The sequence below is a fragment of the Lithobates pipiens genome, unplaced genomic scaffold (genome assembly GCF_037356315.1).
Source record: "Lithobates pipiens isolate NorthernLeopardFrog02 unplaced genomic scaffold, aLitPip1_a1.2 Scaffold_82, whole genome shotgun sequence".
Lineage (NCBI taxonomy): Eukaryota > Metazoa > Chordata > Amphibia > Anura > Ranidae > Lithobates > Lithobates pipiens.
This window is the reverse complement of record NW_027507906.1, coordinates 69134-95016: the sequence shown is the minus strand read 5'-3', so window position 1 is coordinate 95016 and position 25883 is coordinate 69134. Positions and strand designations below refer to the sequence as shown.

Here is a 25883-nt window from a genome sequence, read left to right as displayed (position 1 = left end):
TAGCAAACCAAGGTAGACTCGTATCCTAAATTCATTTGTGGGTCCACAGTGTGGCTAACCCAAGCCAAGAGTTCGAACAAAAGCTCAGAACTCTGGTGAAACCTAGCAAACCAAGGTAGGCCTTCATCCTTAATGAGTTTTGGTACCCACCATCCACAAATGCTGCAGGACAATAGAAGGGATTCCATCATGCTTGAAGTGTTCAGCCGTCAACTTGAAGTGGTCAAGGCTTCCAATAGAAACCAAGTTGTTAATGTCAACATGTCTACAAAAGATAGAAGTTTGAGGTTAAGGTTAAATATAAAAAGGTTAATAAAGTTTATAAAAACTAATGAAAGGGGCTCACTGACTACCCAAATTGACCTGCTGTTCTGCTCAACACCTGGCTTCATGTGTTTCAGGTCACCCTCAAGTGGGCAGATCATGAAAGTCTAGAAGTCTCTGCATACTTGTTATGAGTATTAGTATGACAGCCAAGCAACTGAAATTTTCAGGAGAAAACCACAATAGAAGCCTCTATGGCTTCCTATGCCTAGTCCCAAAAACACACAAATAAAACCACCCTAGATAATTCCATACTGGGAGCATAGTGAAGATGTTATGCTTCACTTTGCTATGGCTTACTGAACAGTACAGGAACTAATGGACTTGTTACCTGGCTAATGTGGCTTTACAATGTTAATCAAAAAGAAAGCATTCTGCAATTGTCAGAATCTTCTATTTCTCAGGTCACACTCAGTGTTGAGGCCAAAGCACCAGAGAGACAGAACAAACCCACAGACTTGAGCAATGGCAGCCTCCATACTTCATGATTAAGGGAACCCCAGGCGTCAGGTAGAAATAAAAAACCCACCCCCACTGAATCCTGGTGCTTGAGCTGCCACAAAAATGCTCAACACCACACATACCCCAGGCTCCATTTGATGATCTGTGGGCCTGAGACTGGCATAGATGAACATCTGCTGTCCCCTTCTTGCTGCTGACCCATAAGTGACATCACTCTTCCAGGCCCCACTGACAATTTACCTAGCCGTCAAGGCCAGGAAAGAATGTAATGCAGTGCGATGTGCATTGCTTTACATTCAGTGGAGCACAGGACAACATGCAGGGTCTCAGACCCTGGGTGCCTCATTTAAAGAGAAACTTAAAACATAGGCGATTGTTCCGCCTATGATTGGCTTTTGTAAAAAAATTAATTGGGTAACTTTTTTTAAGGCGTTTAACTCAAATTGGGATTTCCTAGTCTCCTGCAGCATTATCGTGTGACAAATTGAGGAACATGTTACACCCATAAGCTTGACTGGCAACTAACTTTATCTCCTACAGAATTGCACACAGTGAGTGTGGTGTTAACAAGCTGTACTAAAGCCAAAAAAAGCTCACCAATTTTTTCCCAAAGTGGTGGCTGCATTAGTTTAGGTTTTTATTCCTATACAGATTAGTTTTATCAAGACTGAAGTTATAGCTGGCTATTGTAGCAATATATGTTAATACATTTGAAGCAAACTTTCATACCCATGCAATAGGTCTACGCACTTTCTAAAATTACAGTAAATTGACCTTTAGAATCTAGGGCCTGGAATGTGCCCACTGAGAATAAACCATGCCAAATAGTTAGGTATTAGGGGAGAAATTGTTGGTGTCATGGGAGAAATAGTGTCCCATGTTTGTGAGTGAAGAGATACTGCCTCATGGCTTTGAGGCATAATTTATGACACTGACAAAGGCAAGCAAAAGGAGCACATCTGGCCCCAGGCTGCAGCGAGAGCGCTGGTCTATTGTAACCCACTAGTTTGAGAAACCGCTTCAGGATAGACTTTCTAGTAGTGTTAAAGATGTATACAATACCAGGATTTGGTACCTAAAAACTCTATCAAAACACAGTTCACTTAAACTGTCCAATAGATTACTGCATTTATAAGCCAAATTTAACCCATACCTCCAATTTTTCATCTGTTCACCATTTTCATATTTCACCCTTGATGGGCACCTCACCAGCTACAAAACAAAGGCAGTCATTAGAACCCCATAAAACACAATTTAAAAAAAAAACATTTTGCAAGTACTATAAACTTGTTAACTACTTACCAAACTTGCAGTAGACAATTAAGTCTTTTAAAGAGACACTAGAAAAGCAAAAAAGGTAAAGAGAAAAAAAAAAAAACCCACACACACCACCACCTCCTTATTTCCTCCAATAAAGCCTCAAAAAGGTGCATTTCAGTATGGTGAGCACAGTTACAGAGGTGAAAGGAGCAGCAAATTTAATTAATTAGAGTTCCACTTGTACTCCTCCCCCTCTGGAGCCACATTTGGCACCTTTTGGTTAGGGGGTGTGGTAGGGTTCCCTTACTTGCAATAGAGGTTCCATGCACTTGACATCGTTGGACTCCAGGACAGGCAAGTGTACAAAATTAAAAGTCAGCAGCTGTAGTATGTGCAGCTGCTGGCTTAATTGTTTTTGCAGCGGTGGGCAGACTGCTGCTTTAAAACAAGATATTTCAAAATGGCAGTCTCCAAACTTTCTAAAATGTCAATTTACTGTCCATGAGAATCTAAGGTGGCTAAAATGAGCCCGAGCATAAACCATGCCAGATCTTTAGGCATTATGGGAGAAAAAAAGTGCCCCAGGTTTGCGAGTGGAAGGAATACTGCCCCAGTGTCAGTAATTATGCCTCAAGGCCCAGATAAGGAAAGCAAAGGATCACATCTGGTCCCAGTGAGACCACTGGTCTATTAGTAACCCAACTAGTTTGAGGAACTGCTTCAGGATAGCCTTTCTAGTAGTGTTAATCATGGAAAGGAGGGGGGGACCTCCACAGGTTTTGGTACCTAAACTATATCAAAACATATTTTCACTTAAAATGTCCTATAGATTGCATTTATAACCCCAATTTGATACATACCTCTAATTTTTCATCTGTTTACAGTGTTGCCATAGTTCACCCTTGAAGGGCACCTCAGCTACAAAATAAGGTAGGCATTAGAACCCCATAAAACAATTTATAAACCATTTTGCAAGCATTTTATATTAAAGCAGAAAGGCTTCATGAGATCTTTGAGTGAAGTTAGCCAATGAAAAGGTTGATGTTTTGCCATTTTGTGGGAATGGCACGTGCTAGACCCTTATCCCTTAAGAGGATAAGGCATCTAACCCAATACCAAAAAGTCTGACCCAAGAATAGAGTGCCAGTGTTAGCCTGGCCAAAGTATCTGTTGACTCTAGTATGGTGCCCTCATACTCTAACCAAGAAAGACCAAGAACCATTCCAAGACCGACACTGTATTCCCAGGAAGAAAGGATGTGCAGTCGAAGATGACCCTCCCATTCCCATGATGTCCATGATTGACCTCCTAAACCAGCTTCCAAGCCGCACTGCAGCAGAGGGCAAGAAGACTGAATCGGTCCTAGCCCCGACCTTCACAAAGGACTGGGCACTAGCCCCCCGATCCAGCAAGGACTGAGATTGACCCAGTCTCCAAGCCCTCTGCTACAGAGAAGCCCATCAACTAGCCAGTTAGCCAAACACAGTACAAAATAGGAAGCTCAGACCATTTAAGAACAGCAGACCCTTCACTTCCAGAGAGCGAGACCCAGGGCCCAAGCTCTCCGTAGACTTCCCAAGAGGGATCAGGGAGTTAAAAGCCTAGCAGCCGGCTATAACTTGCAGAAGGATCCAGAGGAGAGCAAAAGAGACGAATCGGGACTCTCGGTAGGACAGGCCGGGGCAAGCAACACTGCCAAACCGAACTGCAAGACAAGCTCAGTCATTCAGCCTAGGAGTGCAATCTGAAGAGATATCAAACTGAACTAGGACTCGTCACTCCTAGACCCCAGAACCTGGGGACCACCAACAAGTGGTTAAACCCAAGCCCATGAGTTACGATAACAGTTCATAACTCAATTAGCAGTTTAACACTGGGTCCACATAAATGTGTGGCTAAACCCAAACGACAGTGTTTGTATGGGAACCTACCATTTGATGCTGCGGGGCCACAGAGGAAATTCCATGTTGCTTTGAGCTTTTCGTTCTCAGTAGTACCTAAACAAATAAATAAATGGCATCATGCCCACTGAAATCAAATGCTTAGCTCAAAATAGCTACTATAAACTTATGATAAATGTGGGCTCTAGCATTGCCGACAACGCTGGCTTCCTAGAGCTCATTATCACTTATCAAGTATGCAGATCTTGGATAAAAGCCCCAATCTGCATACTTGACTGGAATTAAACACCAGCATGACAGCCTGGTAACTAGCCTTGTCATATCAAATCATTTCATATACAAATATCGCTTTAGCAAAAAATGAAAAGATAATGCATTCAAAAAGGCAAAACAAAGTTGTGCTTTGAGTCATGCGTACACAGCCTTGCAACACAAAGTAATAACCACTGCCACACCTGCATGATATTGCAGCTTAGCCCATTATATTGGTCTGGCCAGTAAGGATGAGCTCAGGCATGTTCATAACCCGCACATGCAGAGCCCGCCAGGAAGTCAGCACTGCACAGAGATAATCACAGGCAGCGAGACATATTCCCACTCTACGGCTGTAGAGTTGGAGAAAGGTCTCACTGCCTATGATTAGCACTGTGCAGTGCCAATTTCCTGGCGGACTCTGCACATGTGGGTTATGAACATGCCTGAACTCATCCTTACTGGCCAGCAGCCATCATAGATCCTTCCCCTTATGTCAGTGCTGCCAGTCCTACTTCAGACACCAGGAGGCTCAGGAGGGCGGGAGTCTGGTCATATGTTCATGTTAAGTGGCCAATTAGTTGCTAGGATAAGAGATAGTCCGAGAAACGAGCCACTAGCAACATGAAAAGTTGGCCAGTTTCTGCACCCCATCCAGACCCACTATGTGCCCTGCTGTGTAACATAGGACTATAAAAAAAAAAAAAAAAAATAAAAAAAAAAAAATGGGGGGGGGGGGCGAGCATGCATCCCACAAATTCACAATGATGGTGGGGGGGGGGGGGTGCAGAGCATGCATCCCACATTCAAAATGAGGGTGGTGGTGGGGGGGGGGGGCGCAGAGAGCATGCATCCCATATTCACATCCTTGATGCAAAGCCTGTTTCCATGTGTTCATCTCTAGAAACTCTCTAGAGCTGAACACATGGAAACAGGCTTTGCATCAAGGATAAAGGCTGTGTGGCTCACGGTTCATCCAGAACTTCTGTGCTTTTGCCCTGTTGATCTCATTGACACTGAGATCTATAATTCTGGTAAGCGGCCCCCCTTCTCACTGGTGGAGGCGATTGCTTGGATTCCCTTTAACACAGAGCATTGTGGGTGTCAATTCCATATTTTCACTTTGGAAGAATCAACACTATACTATGGATATTATTTCTGGGACTCTGATTTTTTTTTTTCTCTAAAATTTTTTTTTTGTTAGGTTTTGTTTTGTTCATTTATTAAAACTAATTGGTGGTGTGTCGGTTTATTTTCTTTAATACTGACAATTTATGTGATTTATATATAAGGGATATGTAATTTATGCTAACTATATTATGGGCACTGATTAAATTTTTTGTCACTTATATGTTTGATATTACTCCCTGATATAATTTATTTTCTTTAATTTTTAAAGCTAATTGTCACTTTGTCACTATTTTTCCTTGTGATTACTGATGAATTTTTGTGATTAGAAATTTTTTTTTGATTAGAGTTTTTTTTTTTTTTTAAGCGCAGCTCACTTTTTTCACCTATTCAGTCTATTATTGGAGTATTACGATTAGGGTTGCTGCTTGTAGGGAATTTATTTATATTTTTTAAACTTTTTTGAATAGCGCGGTTTACTCTTTATATCGTGTTTATGATTCCATATTATAAATAGTAGAGGACAGTCATTAAAGTGATCAGAAAGAGGCTACATCTTCATGCACACAGATCGAAAAATTGGGAAGGAAGTCCGGTAAAAATCAATGAAGACATCTTTGGGTTGATTGCTTTTCCTCGACCTTGCTGGCACACCAACACTGCTAGAAGTTCAGTTGAGCAAACTCATTGACACGTAGGCAGGAGCTAAAAAAAGAGGATAAAGGGTTAGAGATGAGACATTGATAAGCAATCCTTAAAGCCCATTTCCACATTGGCAGCTAAATTGTGTGATTTAGGAGGGGCACTGTGGAGACCATTAACGAAGTGGTGGTCAACTTTGACACCGAGGGCCTCAAGTGCATATGTATTGCCCATAAACTCTGCTCTGTTGGGACCACAAAGCCCGCAATCAAAAGGGAAATCCTTTGCAACTACATTCTACTCTCCTCTAAGGTGGACATTAAATGAGGTTATACCCTGTCCAAACTAACAACTAGCTTCCTGACACCAATACATCCGGTGTGAACTTGCAGACTTATTCCAATAAATAAAATTTGGGAAGATTAAACCTATTAGTGTGGGAACGACATGTGTCATACCTTTTCCCCTTAAGGGGACAAGGCATCCTGACTCCATATCTTAAGCCTGACCCAAGAATAGGGAGCGTTGATTTTGGCCTGGCTGAAGTGTTTGTTGACTGTAATATAGTGCCCTCATACTCCAACCAAGAAAAACAAAGAACCATTCCAAAGAACACCACTCCATATTCCCAGGAAGAAAGGATGAACAATTATAAGAGAATCCGCCATTCCCACTGTAAGCCATAGTTAAACTTCTAGACTAACTGCCAGGATGCACAAGAGCAGCAGACAAGGAGACTGAATACAAACTAGCCTCGGCCTTCTCGAAGGAGTGGGCACTCCTCCCCCAATCCAGCAAAGACTGAGATTGACCCAGTCCCCAAAGCTGCCACTACAGAACAGCCTGGCAACCAGTCCAGATGCCCAACTACAGCTCACAGTAAAAATTTAAGACCGTCTTGCAACAGCTGACCCTTTACTTGCAGAGAGCGGGGGCTCCCTGTAGACTTTCCCAATAAAATTCATAAACTCAGCCATAGAATATATTGACTCCCTGTATACTTTTCCCAAAGGGATCAGATTAACATTCTTGCTCAGCCCTGCAGAAACCAAATCCTTGAAACCGATGACCTTCAGGATAAAGCACAAGCCGTGAGTGAATGAGGCAGAGACTCGGGTGAAGCAGTGTTGCAATGCCCTGCCCTGCTCCATCAAAGCTCCTTAACGCCCCAATAACCCACAACCCAAGGAGGAAGAGACTTCAGACTGAACAAGAACCTCTGAGCCCAAAACTTAAGAGCTATAATAAAATTCAATGCACCCGCAGAGACTTACAGAGAGCGGGGAGCTCCCGGTAGACTTTCCCAATAAAATTCATAAACTCAGCCATAGACTATAGTGGCTAAAATAGTATAAGCCAATATAAAGCTTTGGGTCCACAAAAAAAACTGAGTGGCTAAACCCATGCAGCAAGTTAGGATGAAAGCTCATAACTCTGCTTTAGACCTATCCTACTTGGCTATCTCCTTCCTAACTCAGAGTAACAAAGTAGTACATTCATTTTTGGGTCCACAACATTGAGTGGTTAAACCCAAGCAATGAGTTATGATGAAAAACTCACAACTCAGACAGATGATTGAGCTCTAGATTCCTTGCTCTACTTCCTAATCCTGCGTAACCAAGTACATTCATTTTTGGGTCCACAACATTGAGTGGTTAAACCCAAGCAATGAGTTATGATGAAAAACTCACAACTCAGACAGATGATTGAGCTCTAGATTCCTTGCTCTACTTCCTAATCCTGCGTAACCAAGTACATTCATTTTTGGGTCCACAACATTGAGTGGTTAAACCCAAGCAATGAGTTATGATGAAAAACTCACAACTCAGACAGATGATTAAGCTCTAGATTCTCGCTCTACTTCCTAATCCTGCGTAACCAAGTACATTCATTTTTGGGTCCACAACATTGAGTGGTTAAACCCAAGCAATGAGTTATGATGAAAACTCACAACTCAGACAGATGATTGAGTTCTAGATTCTCGCTCTACTTCCTAATCCTGCAAAACCAAGTACATTCATTTTTGGGTCCACAAAATTGTGTGGCTAACCCAAGCCATGCTACCTACCATTTGCCAGTACTGCAGGAGCAGAAAAGGGATTTCTTCTTGCTTTGACTGTTCATGGCCTTCCAACTAGTCATGGAAAAGAAAAAAAAAATTACAATGGAGTCATGCCTATGTATTCAGAGATAATGAAATCTGAGGTCCAATCTAAACCATGTCATGCAATACAGACTTTCACTGTGAACCCAAAATGCTTGCTGTATGGTTAAACCTGGCTTCAATGTGTTCCAGGGTCACTTAGCCCTGAATCTCTAGAGCCGTTAAAGCAGGAGTCAGTTTATGTTTAACCAGTGGGTTAAATGAAAAAAAAAAAAAAAAAAAGGATCAGATTCCTCCATCCAAATGCGGGAAGCCTCCCCGCTCATTTTATTTTGACAGCAGGGTTGACTCCCTTGCTGTGAGGCTAGGTTCACACAATGCGATGCGAGAACCAGCATGATTCCTGTGCGAGTTCCCCCATCGCATGTCTCACAGGCAGGTCACAATTCCCTCTGTGAACCTCTGTGGGTGTCAATACAAAGTTAAAGTGGAAGTAAACCCATGGATTTAAACAGTTAAAAAAAAAAAAAGCATCCCGGGAATGCCAACTGCACATTGGCTGTGCTCTCAGCCAAACTATCAAACCATCCAATGGCTGGTGTCATAACAAAATCACATGTGCAGCACCATAGCAGTTGAAGATTAAACAGAGGAAAAGAAGGCAGCTTCCTTGGCTGAAAACGATAGGGGAGTTTACTTCCACTTTAATGACACCCCCAGTTCGGTTGTCAGTACACGCTGTGAAATGGTGCAGGAATCGGATCGCATTTGATCCGATTCAATTCCAGTGCAGAGCAAAAAAGGGTCCTGCACCCTTTCGATCCAAATGCAATGCAAATTCAGCCATATATAATCTGTATGGTTGAATTCACATTGCACAGACATCATATGTGATCTGCACAGCAATACAGTGCTAAATCGCACGCGGATGTCCAACGCCGAGATCGTGTGAACCCAGCCACAAAATATACAAATCAGATTTGAATCCTACTGCCTCTGCAGCACTTATCGAGCCGGGATAAACCGACTTCTGTCCAGCCACAGTGGTCACACATTTAATTTGATACATACCTCTCAGTTTACTCTCAGACAGCATCGTGTTGCCATAATTCAGCCTTGGTAGGCATCTCGCCAGCTACAATATAAAACGTAAGCCTTAGGATCACATGAAAACATAAGCGGTTGATTTTGTATAGAAAAAAGGAAGGGGTTTATCAGAACATCAATATTAAATACATTAGCAATACTGGCTCAACACTGAACTAGGGGGAAGGCTTGCGCACCTCATCCACACCCCCAGGAGCTCAATCCATGCCAGACACTACCAACCGAACCATAACATCTCACTCTTAGGCACCAGGAACCTGGTCACCAAAAGATCGCGTGGTTAAATCCAAGCCCATGAGTCACGAGAAAGGCTCATAACTCAGTTTAGCAATGAAATTAGCAACTCTGGTGCACAAAAACCATGTGGCCAAACTCAAAACTCAAGTAACGATAAAAGTTCATAAACTCGTTCCGTGTTTATATAAAAAAAAAAAAAAAAAAAAAAAAAAAAAAACTTACCATTTGCTGAAGTGGCAGGGCCAAAAGGAAACTCCGTATTGCTTTGGGCTTTTTTTTTCTCCCACTAGAAAATTGAAAAAGATCATAAAATGATTACAGTAAGCTTGATCGCGCAACATGCCATTTGCATTTCACAGGAGGTCGGCGCGCAGAGGCCTCAGAAACAGAAGTAGCGTGAGCAGAGACAGCGTGAGCAGAGACAGCGTGAGCAGAGACAGCGTGAGCAGAGACAGCGTGAGCAGAGACAGCGTGAGCAGAGACAGCGTGAGCAGAGACAGCGTGAGCAGAGACAGCGTGAGCAGAGACCTCATACGCAGGCGCAGCGTGTGTCCCAGCACGCTTGTTGCCGCATGCGTCCCGACTTGTATGTGGCCTGCATACATCCCGACTCGCAAGGGTCAACATGCGGCCGACACAGAGGCCAGTGTTGGGGAAGCTCTCCGCAGACTTCCCCCAAGTGGGATCAGAGTGAAACTCGCCACCTGCATCTCTTTACAGAGAAGGAGCTCCTAGGAACCGGTAACCTTCATGGAATGCTGAACACTGATGTGAATGAAAGCCAACCAAGTTCTCCGCTGTGACAGAGCTTGCCCCACTGTCGACACTGAACTTGGGGGGGAAGGCTCGCGCACTTCATCCACACCCCCGGGAGCTCAATCCCTGCCAGATGCTTCCAACCGAACCATAACAGCTCACTCCTAGATCCCCAGAACCTGGCCACCTCCTGTGCTTTTTCATCTTACCATTTGCTGAAGCTGCAGGGCCACCAAGGAAATTCCACATTGCTTTGAGCTTTTTTTCCTCCCACTGGAAATTGAAAAAAAGATCATAAAATGAACGATGGGGTCAATTTCACCAAAGTCGAATAAACCAAAATAGATACCATAACCCTACCAAGAAATAAGGAATCTAGCATTACCGACCTACCGAAAAAGCTGCTTTCTAAATCCCTTACCTCCCCAGAAAAGTATCCGTATTTGGGGAATGCCAAAACCTGCATACTTGTCTGGGGTTAAAGAACAGCATGACGGCAAACTGGTCATGCACCAAAACAGTGAAATGTGAACGAAGGCGCTAACCAAGTTTTCCAGCGCGACAGGGCAAGCAGCACTGTCAACAGCAAATTACATGGAATGCTCGCTCACCACACCCACAACCCCAGGAGCTCAATCCATGCTAGACACTACCAACCAAACCATAACATCTCACTCTTAGGCCCCAGGAACCTGGTCACCTCCAAATCGTGTGTGTAAATCCAAGCCCACGAGTCACGAGAAAGGCGCATAACTCAGTTTAGCAATGAAATTAGCAACTGTGGTCCACAAAAACCATGTGGCTAAACTCAAAACTCAAGTAACGATAAAAGTTCATAAACTCATCCCGTGCTCGAGCCCCAATTGCAGGTCTACCTTGGGTAGGGGAAACTTCTGCCACCCACTTGACTACTCACCCACTGATTGGACCAACTCTTATGGAACTGAAAAGGTTCTTCCGTTTATCTTCACTAAGAAATTTTCCATCCCCAATGACGCCACTTGTCGGGCACCCGAACTTTATACCTGGCCTCACTGACCCATTTTTTCTCCCGCGGGCCCCGCAGGGACTCATGAGAACCTCTTCGCTATTGGGTTTTTCCGGATGGCTCATTGCAGAGAATTTGCTCGGTGGTCTGGCCCCTTCCTCATTAGATCGCTGGAAGATCAATCAACTATCTCACTTCCTCGGTTCTCTGCCTAAACCAACCCATTTTAGCAGAAAGCTCCACCCTTTTGAGGAATTATGTTTGGGTGAGGGACCGATTCGGAGGTCCTTGTCAACCTCCTACAAACCCTTACTAGACCTTCACGCCACTGAAGACCCCCCATTCTTAACAAAATGGGAGAGGGACTTGCAAGTCACCTTCACAGAACCCCAAAAGGATCATATTCTTTTTCGCACAGAAATCTTCCCTATGCAGCAAATATCAAGAGACTACGTATAAAATAGTGACGCGTTGGTATAGAACCCCTTCTGTGCTGGCTAAGATATTCAGTCTGCAAACTGACCGTTGCTGGCGGTGTGGCCTACACTCAGGCACCCTCTTACATATTTTCTGGGATTGCCCTGTGCTCCAAACTTTGTGGCAGCCAGTGCTCAAGCTCATACAGACACTCACAGACATCTCCCTACATGATAACCCAGCTGCGGTCCTCCTCAACCTTACCCCCTTATCAAGGAAACGTTATCATAAATCCCTTCTCAAACATCTCCTTAATGCTGCACGGGCAAGCATCCCACCCCTATGGAAACAACAGTCTGCGCCAACAGTGGCCCAATGGTTTGCGAGAGTGAAGGATATTGAGCAAATGGAAGATATGACCTCTGCCTTGCGGGATAAGTCAGAGGAACATAAGTCCAGATGGTTCTACTGTGATCTCTTTCGCTTCTCTGATGAGTTCCACCAATACGCTCTAGGACCCACTACCTAGAATCCCCACTGCCTGTCCAGTACTATTGATCTTGACTCCCCGGGGGTGACCCCCAACCTGTCTGTCTCCCCCCCCCCCTCTTTTTAGCTTTTTTTTTTTCCACACTCTCTCTTTCTTATCTTTCTCTCTCGTTTCCATCTCTACTTTTTCAATGAAAAACACAAAAAGTGATGGGCACAGAAGCTTCTATCCACCCTGTATTAGACTTCAACTAGTGATATGGGTCAGACTGCATGGCCTCATTCACTTATGCGCTTTTATTTTGTATAGTTGATTTGCTGGATAAGCTTACCATAGCCTATATGAAGTGTCTATATGCAATGTGAAGTTGTCTTATTGTTGGTATCTGTGTCACATCTTTAAAATAAAGATTTAAAAAAATAATAAACTCGTCCCGTGTTTATAAAAAGCTTACCATTTGCTGAAGCTGCAGGGCCACCAAAGGAAATTCTGTATTGCTTTGGGCTTTTTTTTTCTCCCGCTAGAAAATTTAAAAAGATCATAAAATTATTACAGTAAGCTTGATCGCGCAACATGACATTTGTATTTCACAGGAGGTCGGCGCACCGAGGCCTCAGAAACAGAATTAGCGTGAGCAGAGACCTCATGCGCAGGCGCAGCGTGTGTCCCGGCACGCATGTTGCCAGCATGCGTCCCGACTTGCATGTGGCCAGCATACATCCCGACTCGCAAGGGTCAACACGCGCCCGACACAGAGGCCAGCCTGGGGGGGGAAGCTCTCCGCAGACTTCCAAGTGGGATCAGAGTGAAATTCACCACCTGCATCTCTTTACAGAGAAGGAGCTCCTAGAAACCGGTAACCTTCATGGAATGCTGAACACTGATGTGAATGAAAGCCAACCAAGTTCTCTGCTGTGACAGGGCATGCCCCACTGTCGACACTGAACTTGGGGGGAAGGCTCGCGCACTTCATCCACACCCCCGGGAGCTCAATCCCTGCCAGATGCTTCCAACCGAACCATAACAGCTCACTCCTAGATCCCCAGAACCTGGCCACCCCCTGTGTTTTTTCATCTTACCATTTGAAAAAGATCATAAAATGATTACAGTAAGCTTGATCGCGCAACATGCCATTTGCATTTCACAGGAGGTCGGCGCGCAGAGGCCTCAGAAACAGAGACAGCGTGAGCAGAGACAGCGTGAGCAGAGACAGCGTGAGCAGAGACAGCGTGAGCAGAGACAGCGTGAGCAGAGACAGCGTGAGCAGAGACAGCGTGAGCAGAGACAGCGTGAGCAGAGACAGCGTGAGCAGAGACAGCGTGAGCAGAGACAGCGTGAGCAGAGACAGCGTGAGCAGAGACAGCGTGAGCAGAGACAGCGTGAGCAGAGACAGCGTGAGCAGAGACAGCGTGAGCAGAGACCTCATACGCAGGCGCAGCGTGTGTCCCAGCACGCTTGTTGCCGCATGCGTCCCGACTTGTATGTGGCCTGCATACATCCCGACTCGCAAGGGTCAACATGCGCCCGACACAGAGGCCAGTGTTGGGGAAGCTCTCCGCAGACTTCCCCCAAGTGGGATCAGAGTGAAACTCGCCACCTGCATCTCTTTACAGAGAAGGAGCTCCTAGGAACCGGTAACCTTCATGGAATGCTGAACACTGATGTGAATGAAAGCCAACCAAGTTCTCCGCTGTGACAGGGCATGCCCCACTGTCGACACTGAACTTGGGGGGGAAGGCTCGCGCACTTCATCCACACCCCCGGGAGCTCAATCCCTGCCAGATGCTTCCAACCGAACCATAACAGCTCACTCCTAGATCCCCAGAACCTGGCCACCTCCTGTGTTTTTTCATCTTACCATTTGCTGAAGCTGCAGGGCCATCAAAGGAAATTCCGTATTGCTTTGGGATTTTTTTTTTCTCCAGCTAGAAAATTGAAAAAGATCATAAAATGATTACAGTAAGCTTGATCGCGCAACATGCCATTTGCATTTCACAGGAGTTCGGCGCGCAGAGGCCTCAGAAACAGAGACAGCGTGAGCAGAGACAGCGTGAGCAGAGACAGCGTGAGCAGAGACAGCGTGAGCAGAGACAGCGTGAGCAGAGACAGCGTGAGCAGAGACAGCGTGAGCAGAGACAGCGTGAGCAGAGACAGCGTGAGCAGAGACAGCGTGAGCAGAGACAGCGTGAGCAGAGACAGCGTGAGCAGAGACAGCGTGAGCAGAGACAGCGTGAGCAGAGACAGCGTGAGCAGAGACAGCGTGAGCAGAGACAGCGTGAGCAGAGACAGCGTGAGCAGAGACAGCGTGAGCAGAGACAGCGTGAGCAGAGACAGCGTGAGCAGAGACCTCATACGCAGGCGCAGCGTGTGTCCCAGCACGCGTGTTGCCGCATGCGTCCCGACTTGTATGTGGCCTGCATACATCCCGACTCGCAAGGGTCAACATGCGCCCGACACAGAGGCCAGTGTTGGGGAAGCTCTCCGCAGACTTCCCCCAAGTGGGATCAGAGTGAAACTCGCCACCTGCATCTCTTTACAGAGAAGGAGCTCCTAGGAACCGGTAACCTTCATGGAATGCTGAACACTGATGTGAATGAAAGCCAACCAAGTTCTCCGCTGTGACAGGGCATGCCCCACTGTCAACACTGAACTTGGGGGGGAAGGCTCGCGCACTTCATCCACACCCCCGGGAGCTCAATCCCTGCCAGATGCTTCCAACCGAACCATAACAGCTCACTCCTAGATCCCCAGAACCTGGCCACCTCCTGTGTTTTTTCATCTTACCATTTGCTGAAGCTGCAGGGCCATCAAAGGAAATTCCACATTGCTTTGAGCTGTTTTTCCTCCCACTGGAAATTGAAAAAAAGATCATAAAATGAACGATGGGGTCAATTTCACCAAAGTCGAATAAACCAAAATAGATACCATAACCCTACCAAGAAATAAGGAATCTAGCATTACCGACCTACCGAAAAAGCTGCTTTCTAAATCCCTTACCTCCCCAGAAAAGTATCCGTATTTGGGGAATGCCAAAACCTGCATACTTGTCTGGGGTTAAAGAACAGCATGGCGGCAAACTGGTCATGCACCAAAACAGTGAAATGTGAACGAAGGCGCTAACCAAGTTTTCCAGCGCGACAGGGCAAGCAGCACTGTCAACAGGGAATTACATGGAAGGCTCGCTCACCACACCCACAACCCCAGGAGCTCAATCCATGCTAGACACTACCAACCAAACCATAACATCTCACTCTTAGGCCCCAGGAACCTGGTCACCTCCAAATCGTGTGTGTAAATCCAAGCCCACGAGTCACGAGAAAGGCACATAACTCAGTTTAGCAATGAAATTAGCAACTGTGGTCCACAATAACCATGTGGCTAAACTCAAAACTCAAGTAACGATACAAGTTCATAAACTCATCCCGTGCTCGAGCCACAATTGCAGGTCTACCTTGGGTAGGGGAAACTTCTGCCACCCACTTGACTACTCACCCACTGATTGGACCAACTCTTATGGAACTGAAAAGGTTCTTCCGTTTATCTTCACTAAGAGATTTTCCATCCCCAATGACGCCACTTGTGGGGCACCCGAACTTTATACCTGGCCTCACTGACCCATTTTTTCTCCCGCGGGCCCCGCAGGGACTCATGAGAACCTCTTCGCTATTGGGTTTTTCCGGATGGCTCATTGCAGAGAATTTGCTCGGTGGTCTGGCCCCTTCCTCATTAGATCGCTGGAAGATTAATCAACTATCTCACTTCCTCGGTTCTCTGCCTAAACCAACCCATTTTAGCAGAAAGCTCCACCCTTTTGAGGAATTATGTTTGGGTGAGGGACCGATTCGGAGGTCCTTGTCAACCTCCTACAAACCCTTACTAGACCTTCACGCCACTGAAGACTCCCCATTCTTAACAAAATGGGAGAGGGACTTGCAAGTCACCTTCACAGAACCCCAAAAGGATCGTATTCTCTTTTTCGCACAGAAATCTTCCCTATGCAGCAAATTTCAAGAGACTACGTATAAAATAGTGACGCGTTGGTATAGAACCCCTTCTGTGCTGGCTAAGATATTCCCTCTGCAAACTGACCGTTGCTGGCGGTGTGGCCAACACTCAGGCACGCTCTTACATATTTTCTGGGATTGCCCTGTGCTCCAAACTTTCTGGCAGCCAGTGCTCAAGCTCATACAGAAACTCACAGACTACATGATAACCCAGCTGTGGTCCTCCTCAACCTTACCCCCCTATCAAGGAAACATCATCATAAATCCCTTCTCAAACATCTCCTTAATGCTGCACGGGCAAGCATCCCACCCCTATGGAAACAACAGTCTGCGCCAACGGTGGCCAAATGGTTTGCGAGAGTGAAGGATATTGAGCAAATGGAAGATATGACCTCTGCCTTGCGGGATAAGTCAGAGGAACATAAGTCCAGATGGTTCTACTGGGATCTCTTTCGCTTCTCTGATGAGTTCCACCAATACACTCTAGGACCCACTACCTAGAATCCCCACTGCTTGTCCAGTGCTATTGATCTTGACTCCCCGGGGGTGACCCCCAACCTGTCTGTCCGTCTCCCCCCCCCCCTCTTTTTAGCTCTTTTTTCCCTCTCTCCCTTTCTTATCTTTCTCTCTCGTTTCAATCTCTGCTTTTTCAATGAAAAACACAAAAAGTGATGGGCACAGAAGCTTCTATCCACCCTGTATTAGACTTCAACTAGTGATATGGGTCAGACTGCATGGCCTCATTCACTTATGCGCTTTTATTTTGTATAGTTGATTTGCTGGATAAGCTTACCATAGCCTATATGCAGTGTCTATATGCAATGTGAAGTTGTCTTATTGTTGGTATCTGTGTCACATCTTTAAAATAAAGATTTTAAAAAAATAAGAAACTCGTCCCGTGTTTATAAAAAGCTTACCATTTGCTGAAGCTGCAGGGCCACCAAAGGAAATTCCGTATTGCTTTGGGCTTTTTTTTTTCTCCCGCTAGAAAATTTAAAAAGATCATAAAATTATTACAGTAAGCTTGATCGCGCAACATGACATTTGTATTTCACAGGAGGTCGGCGCAGAGGCCTCAGAAACAGAAGTAGCGTGAGCAGAGACAGCGTGAGCAGAGACAGCGTGAGCAGAGACAGCGTGAGCAGAGACAGCGTGAGCAGAGACCTCATACGCAGGCGCAGCGTGTGTCCCAGCACGCGTGTTGCCGCATGCGTCCCGACTTGTATGTGGCCTGCATACATCCCGACTCGCAAGGGTCAACATGCGCCCGACACAGAGGCCAGTGTTGGGGAAGCTCTCCGCAGACTTCCCCCAAGTGGGATCAGAGTGAAACTCGCCACCTGCATCTCTTTACAGAGAAGGAGCTCCTAGGAACCGGTAACCTTCATGGAATGCTGAACACTGATGTGAATGAAAGCCAACCAAGTTCTCCGCTGTGACAGGGCATGCCCCACTGTCAACACTGAACTTGGGGGGGAAGGCTCGCGCACTTCATCCACACCCCCGGGAGCTCAATCCCTGCCAGATGCTTCCAACCGAACCATAACAGCTCACTCCTAGATCCCCAGAACCTGGCCACCTCCTGTGTTTTTTCATCTTACCATTTGCTGAAGCTGCAGGGCCATCAAAGGAAATTCCACATTGCTTTGAGCTGTTTTTCCTCCCACTGGAAATTGAAAAAAAGATCATAAAATGAACGATGGGGTCAATTTCACCAAAGTCGAATAAACCAAAATAGATACCATAACCCTACCAAGAAATAAGGAATCTAGCATTACCGACCTACCGAAAAAGCTGCTTTCTAAATCCCTTACCTCCCCAGAAAAGTATCCGTATTTGGGGAATGCCAAAACCTGCATACTTGTCTGGGGTTAAAGAACAGCATGGCGGCAAACTGGTCATGCACCAAAACAGTGAAATGTGAACGAAGGCGCTAACCAAGTTTTCCAGCGCGACAGGGCAAGCAGCACTGTCAACAGGGAATTACATGGAAGGCTCGCTCACCACACCCACAACCCCAGGAGCTCAATCCATGCTAGACACTACCAACCAAACCATAACATCTCACTCTTAGGCCCCAGGAACCTGGTCACCTCCAAATCGTGTGTGTAAATCCAAGCCCACGAGTCACGAGAAAGGCACATAACTCAGTTTAGCAATGAAATTAGCAACTGTGGTCCACAATAACCATGTGGCTAAACTCAAAACTCAAGTAACGATACAAGTTCATAAACTCATCCCGTGCTCGAGCCACAATTGCAGGTCTACCTTGGGTAGGGGAAACTTCTGCCACCCACTTGACTACTCACCCACTGATTGGACCAACTCTTATGGAACTGAAAAGGTTCTTCCGTTTATCTTCACTAAGAGATTTTCCATCCCCAATGACGCCACTTGTGGGGCACCCGAACTTTATACCTGGCCTCACTGACCCATTTTTTCTCCCGCGGGCCCCGCAGGGACTCATGAGAACCTCTTCGCTATTGGGTTTTTCCGGATGGCTCATTGCAGAGAATTTGCTCGGTGGTCTGGCCCCTTCCTCATTAGATCGCTGGAAGATTAATCAACTATCTCACTTCCTCGGTTCTCTGCCTAAACCAACCCATTTTAGCAGAAAGCTCCACCCTTTTGAGGAATTATGTTTGGGTGAGGGACCGATTCGGAGGTCCTTGTCAACCTCCTACAAACCCTTACTAGACCTTCACGCCACTGAAGACTCCCCATTCTTAACAAAATGGGAGAGGGACTTGCAAGTCACCTTCACAGAACCCCAAAAGGATCGTATTCTCTTTTTCGCACAGAAATCTTCCCTATGCAGCAAATTTCAAGAGACTACGTATAAAATAGTGACGCGTTGGTATAGAACCCCTTCTGTGCTGGCTAAGATATTCCCTCTGCAAACTGACCGTTGCTGGCGGTGTGGCCAACACTCAGGCACGCTCTTACATATTTTCTGGGATTGCCCTGTGCTCCAAACTTTCTGGCAGCCAGTGCTCAAGCTCATACAGAAACTCACAGACTACATGATAACCCAGCTGTGGTCCTCCTCAACCTTACCCCCCTATCAAGGAAACATCATCATAAATCCCTTCTCAAACATCTCCTTAATGCTGCACGGGCAAGCATCCCACCCCTATGGAAACAACAGTCTGCGCCAACGGTGGCCAAATGGTTTGCGAGAGTGAAGGATATTGAGCAAATGGAAGATATGACCTCTGCCTTGCGGGATAAGTCAGAGGAACATAAGTCCAGATGGTTCTACTGGGATCTCTTTCGCTTCTCTGATGAGTTCCACCAATACACTCTAGGACCCACTACCTAGAATCCCCACTGCTTGTCCAGTGCTATTGATCTTGACTCCCCGGGGGTGACCCCCAACCTGTCTGTCCGTCTCCCCCCCCCCCTCTTTTTAGCTCTTTTTTCCCTCTCTCCCTTTCTTATCTTTCTCTCTCGTTTCAATCTCTGCTTTTTCAATGAAAAACACAAAAAGTGATGGGCACAGAAGCTTCTATCCACCCTGTATTAGACTTCAACTAGTGATATGGGTCAGACTGCATGGCCTCATTCACTTATGCGCTTTTATTTTGTATAGTTGATTTGCTGGATAAGCTTACCATAGCCTATATGCAGTGTCTATATGCAATGTGAAGTTGTCTTATTGTTGGTATCTGTGTCACATCTTTAAAATAAAGATTTTAAAAAAATAAGAAACTCGTCCCGTGTTTATAAAAAGCTTACCATTTGCTGAAGCTGCAGGGCCACCAAAGGAAATTCCGTATTGCTTTGGGCTTTTTTTTTTCTCCCGCTAGAAAATTTAAAAAGATCATAAAATTATTACAGTAAGCTTGATCGCGCAACATGACATTTGTATTTCACAGGAGGTCGGCGCAGAGGCCTCAGAAACAGAAGTAGCGTGAGCAGAGACAGCGTGAGCAGAGACAGCGTGAGCAGAGACAGCGTGAGCAGAGACAGCGTGAGCAGAGACCTCATACGCAGGCGCAGCGTGTGTCCCAGCACGCGTGTTGCCGCATGCGTCCCGACTTGTATGTGGCCTGCATACATCCCGACTCGCAAGGGTCAACATGCGCCCGACACAGAGGCCAGTGTTGGGGAAGCTCTCCGCAGACTTCCCCCAAGTGGGATCAGAGTGAAACTCGCCACCTGCATCTCTTTACAGAGAAGGAGCTCCTAGGAACCGGTAACCTTCATGGAATGCTGAACACTGATGTGAATGAAAGCCAACCAAGTTCTCCGCTGTGACAGGGCAGGGCATGCAACACTGTCGACAATGAACTTGGGGGGGAAGGCTCGCGCACTTCATCCACACCCCCGGGAGCTCAATCCCTGCCAGATGCTTCCAACCGAACCATAACAGCTCACTCCTAGATCCCCAGAACCTGGCCACCTCCTGTGTTTTTTCATCTTACCATTTGCTGAAGCTGCAGGGCCACCAAGGAAATTCCACATTGCTTTGGGCTTTTTTTCCTCCCACTGGAAATTGAAAAAAAGATCATAAAATGAACGATGGGGTCAATTCTACCAAAGTCGATTAAACCAAAATAGATACCATAAACCTACCAAGAAATAAGGAATCTAGCATTACCGACCTACCAAAAGATGCTTCCTAAATCCCTTATCTCCCCAGAAAAGTATCCGTATTTGGGGAATGCCTAAACCTGCATACTTGTCTGGGGTTAAAGAACAGCATGACGCCAAAATGGTCATCCACCAAAATATTCCATGACTGGAGTAAACAGACATAAAACACTCCCGTTCCCTCCGAGGAATTACCCACAACTACAGCCCCACTTAATCCAACCATACAAGAACAGACGTCTGGAGTCAAAATTGGCTGTAGCGGCCATTTATTAACATATAACCAATAAAACACATTCCTTGAACGTGGAGTGGAGGCAACTTGGGGGCGCTCAAGCTGGTGCAGAACTACAAGTCCCATCATGCCTCTTGGAGTCGTTTTAAGTGCCAGCAATGCCTCATGGGAAATGTAGTTCAACAGCTGGAGGGCCTACCCCTGCTTTAACAGAAACATAATAATCACAATTATACATAATTACAAAGATACCCAGAGAAAATGGAGGCTGGACTGGAGGTAATAGAAGGCATTACAATGACATTTAAAGTAAACTTTTACCAGTATTTTGCATATTTAAAATGATTATATCACAAAACAAAAGCACAAAAACCACAAAACCAGCATTTACTACTACTTTAATCTAAAAGATTTATATCTCCCTTCATGTCTGACCCCTAGTTAAAAATGCCCATATATCCTACTTCACTATATATTACTTTTACTGTTCTACAGTATAAATGAGCCCCTTATAGTAGCGATTTTCTGCTATAAAAAAGGACTCCATTTTATTTTATTTTTATTTTTTTTTAAACACATGCCAAAAAAAACATGCTGCTGCTACCAATCGTCTTAGGCCTGGTTCACACCAATGCATTTTTGGTGCTTTTTTTTTTGCAGAAACGCACTACAGTTCATTTAACGTTGTTTCCTATGGGACACGTTCACATATTAGCCAATTAATCAAAATAAAAATCAGGCAACTAATCGATTATGAAAATAATCATTCGTTGCAGCCCTACTAAAAACGCATACATGGTTTATAGTAGGGCTGAAATAACTAATCAATTACTATTTTCATAATCGATTAATCGGCCAGTAACAAAACGGGGTTAAAGTTCATGAGTCTGATGATATTTACCAGATTGACCCTTTAATAGTATATGCACCATAGATATCCCCTCTAATGGTATATGCACCATAGATATCCCCTCTAATGGTATATGCACCATACATGTCCCCTCTAATGGTATATGCACTATGCATGTCCCCTCTAATGGTATATGCACTACATATAGCCCCTCTAATGGTATATGCACTACATATAGCCCCTCTAATGGTATATGCACTACATATAGCCCCTCTAATGGTATATGCACTACATATAGCCCCTCTAATGGTATATGCACTACATATAGCCCCTCTAATGGTATATGCACTACATATAGCCCCTCTAATGGTATATGCATTATATATCCCCTCTAATAGTGTATATAGCTTCTAATAGTATATACAGTATATCTCTCCTCTAATGGAATACACAGTATATCTTCAATAGTGTATATACAGTATATCTCCTCTAATAGTATATATCCCCTCTAATATATACAGTATATCTCTTCTGTCTGTTATTCTCAGAGTGGATTAGATATTTTGCTCCCTACCATATAGTTGGTCATTTATATTCACCACTGCATAGAGAGAATTTTAAAAATAAATTTACTTTTTTTAAACTTTACACATTAACTAAATTATACACCACCTTTTTTTTTTCTTTTTTTTAGGTCATTAACCGATTAATCAAAACAATAATCGGCCAACTAATCGATTATGAAAATAATCGTTCGTTGCAGTCCTAGTTTATAGTGCGGCTGACTGCTCAGTATACATGGGGGTTTGGAAACAAAAATAAATGGTCCTATAGGAAAGTGCGATAACCAGAGCAGCCAATCAACAACTGACCGCCATACGGTTTTACAGCAGTCATGTGATTGTTTGCTAGAAGGACATTATCCATTGATAATTGGGGCTTATTTAATATTCAGTACACTGAGCTATTAATGCAACAATCCCCCTCTAAAAATAATTCAATCGATGGCCCGTGGCCAAGGCCAGAGCCATGCCTGCCATCGATCGCCAGCGGCCAAGGGCCAGAGCCATGCTTGCCATCGATCGCCAGTGGCCAAGGGCCAGAGCCATGCTTGCTATCAATAGCCAGTGGCCAAGGGCAGAGCTATGCTTGCCATCGATGGCCACGGGCCAGAGCTATCTATCACAAGTGGCAAAGGGCCAGAGCCATGCTTGCTATCAATCGCCAGTGGCAAAGGGGAGGCATGCTTCCTAGTCACCAGCAGTGGAAAGAGGAATGCATGCTTCCCATTGATCAGCAGTAGATTTTAGCATGGATTCCCCTGGATTTGTTCTCTGCAGCTTTGTGTTCAGGCTTGCCTGTTTGAACACAAAGCAGAACACAATTCATAGGGAAGATTAGAAGATTAGAACATTTAAACAAAGTGCAGGAAAAATGAATGTAACCCAGAGCTTCTAACCCAACATATCAAACATCACTTACCAAACAAACATGGCAGCAGCAAGCCATGTGCTCCATCTGTAGACCAACAGGGCAGACAGCTCCAAAAGTGGGCGTATTTATATGGAAAGCAGACATTTTTTTTTTTTTTTATCCAACTTTATTTGTGACAGCACATACCTGACAAATCTAACAAACTCTCCAAATAAGTTCAAATAACTCTTATTTTCTTTTGCAAGCAGAGTTGGGACTTGTAGCTGTTCCTGGACAGCTGCAGATAAGAGGAAATAAAGTAAAAATGATAAAAAACAAAACAAAAAAAAAAACCAAAACTGCATGGACTAGAAAAGGTCAGCTGACACAGCCATGCCCTCTTCAACTTTAACCCCTGATTGCCCAGATTCAGTGTTGCTTTTGCAACTTGCTTAAAAAATAAATAAAAAAAGGCAAAATAAAAATAAAAGAAGAAAAATAGAAAAAAATAGAAAAATGAAGAACAAATATAGAAGAAAAAAAGAAGGTAAAAATTCAGCAAACAAATTATACAAATAGTTTTATTCAGTAATGCAGAGTGCGTTATTGAATAAATAACGCACTCTGTTGTGAGACGCACATTGCCTTTGCAGTGCGTTTTTTTTTTTAAATCTGTTGTGTTAAAAAAAAAAAAACGCATAGTGCGTTCTTCATGCTTTTTTCTCCATGGTGGGGGGGGGGGGGGAATGGATATGTGACTCAAAAAGCGAGCTCAAAAACAAGGCATGTTGCTTTTTTTCGTTGCGTCAACATTGACTATAGTGGTAGATGTATTTTTTTTGGTGCGTTTTTCACAAAACGCGCTAAAGACGCAAAGCACACAGGGCTTTTCAAAAGGAGAGCCCACAGGTTCACATCTAATACATAGTATTTAAAGGGGATTGGCACCTCTGGCACACTGGAAAGCTGCCGAAGCTCAGCAAAGGCCTTAAACTTATAGAATTAAGTCATACCGAGGTCTCTATAGTAACATCAAATGTGATTGGTCGGTATGGGTTGGCTGCCAAGCATCCCAGATCACACGGGACAGCCCAGGGATTGTGGATGCTGTTTGAAAAGGTCGGTGTCCTGCAGGGTGTCCGAAGTATGGGGTGGCGGTGGGGTGATAGTGTGGGGAATGCAGGGTGCCTGGCACTGTAGCCGAGGTTTAGTTGCAGCTTCAATAAAGAGGCAAAACACCATGATAAGGAAAGCCACCACTGACACCAATGATATGGAGCTTCTTTATATCAGTCACCAATCATATGGTTTATTTTATCTCACATACACCAATAATGGGGCTAATTTCTACTCCCAATGGCACCAGGTGCCAGTCAAGGGGAACGGTTGGTTGTAACATGGGGATGTGATGGGCCTGAGCTCAGGGAACGTGTGCCCCAGGGAATTCTGGGGTCTTTCAGAGGAGTCGGTTGGAAGAGCTGCTGTGGACACTGCACCTCTGGCCATGGACACTAACATTTTGTTGGTCAGGGTCCACAAGCTGGCCCTCCAAGGTCAGGCTGAATGGCTTTTCTGTCTCCTTACACTTGAGATGTCCCCCCCTCCACTGCCACCTATGGGGGCCCCCAGATGCTAGGACCAGCAGACGCACCCATCCTCCTTCCCGTCTGAGCCCCATTCCTTCAAGGCCTTCCTATTCCCCTTCCACCACCCACCCCCACGTCCCCCTGGAGCTGCTGTGGCTACTGATCCTGGCTCTCCCCCCCCGCTGCCACCCGCCGCAGAAACCCTCCCTGGCGGGCCCCCCCATTTGTACACAGCCCGGGCCGGGACTCCTCTTGCCCGGCCCGCTCCCAGAGCCCAAGTGTCCCCCGGCGGTCCGTTTGGACTCCTCTGACTGTCCCTCCACGTGGGTGCCCCGTCCCTGCTCACTGCTTGTGGGTGCCGGTTACCGCTGTCCTTGGTTCCCCCAGGGAGTGGGAGGGCCACCCGGAGATTGTCCCGCGGCACCAGACCCCAGGCATGCCAGCCCGGAGCTGCTGCATGGGCCTCACATCCTTCTTCCTCCACGCTACTTGGATCTGCTGGCGTGTCACTGCCAGCATCTCTGCCTGCACCCAGCAGGGTTGGAGTGTCAAAATTTGATGCTATCCGCTCTTCCTCTGCCAGATCCACTGTGCATCCACATATCCCTGTGGCATGTACATCCCTCCCATCCCCTGCACCCGGCTGGGTGTTGGATGGCAGGGATGTACATGCCACTCACCCCCTGCAGTGTACCCACCTGGGTGAGGGATGTTAGAGCTGCCCATGCCGCTCACCCCCTGCTTCTGATCCCCACCTTCCCACATCCCCCTGCACCCAGCTCACTGACCTCTGACCATCAGCAGCTCCCTGCACCCGGCTGGGCTGGAGATTCCTTCCAGACACCTGCTGCCACAGCCTTGCCCCACCATCTCCCTGCGCCCAGCAGGGTGGGAGATTCCCATTGTGGGCATGCCAATGCGACCTTGCCCCTGCCTGCTGTGCGGCAGCTTCCTTGGACATTCGGGAACTGGCTGCAGGGTTTCTGTGCTTACGCCGGGAGTGCTTTGTGAGCATTTTCCGGAGTTAGCTGCATCACTTTTTTGCTACCTTGATCTCATTTGTGGTGTCTACAAAGTGTATGGGGGCCAGTGTTGGTTCCACTACGACATGCAGTTCCATCAAAAAATATC

At 45.7% G+C, this 25883-nt stretch overlaps 1 protein-coding gene across 1 annotated transcript; it reads right to left on the bottom strand.

Annotated features, from left to right (window-relative positions):
• Positions 1-4972: 4972 nt before the first annotated feature.
• LOC143973429 (uncharacterized) lies at positions 4973-25478 on the bottom strand. The gene is made up of 14 exons (XM_077474410.1): positions 25451-25478; positions 23374-23464; positions 20500-20563; positions 19811-19877; positions 17674-17738; positions 16990-17056; positions 14853-14917; positions 13927-13993; positions 12523-12588; positions 10383-10446; positions 9640-9703; positions 9145-9208; positions 8038-8103; positions 4973-6032 (listed from the first exon to the last, which is right to left on the bottom strand). Exons 1-13 carry the CDS (start codon positions 25476-25478, stop codon positions 8090-8092), a joined length of 786 nt encoding a protein of 261 aa, XP_077330536.1. The 3' UTR covers positions 4973-6032; positions 8038-8089.
• Between the last annotated feature and the right edge of the window lie 405 nt (positions 25479-25883).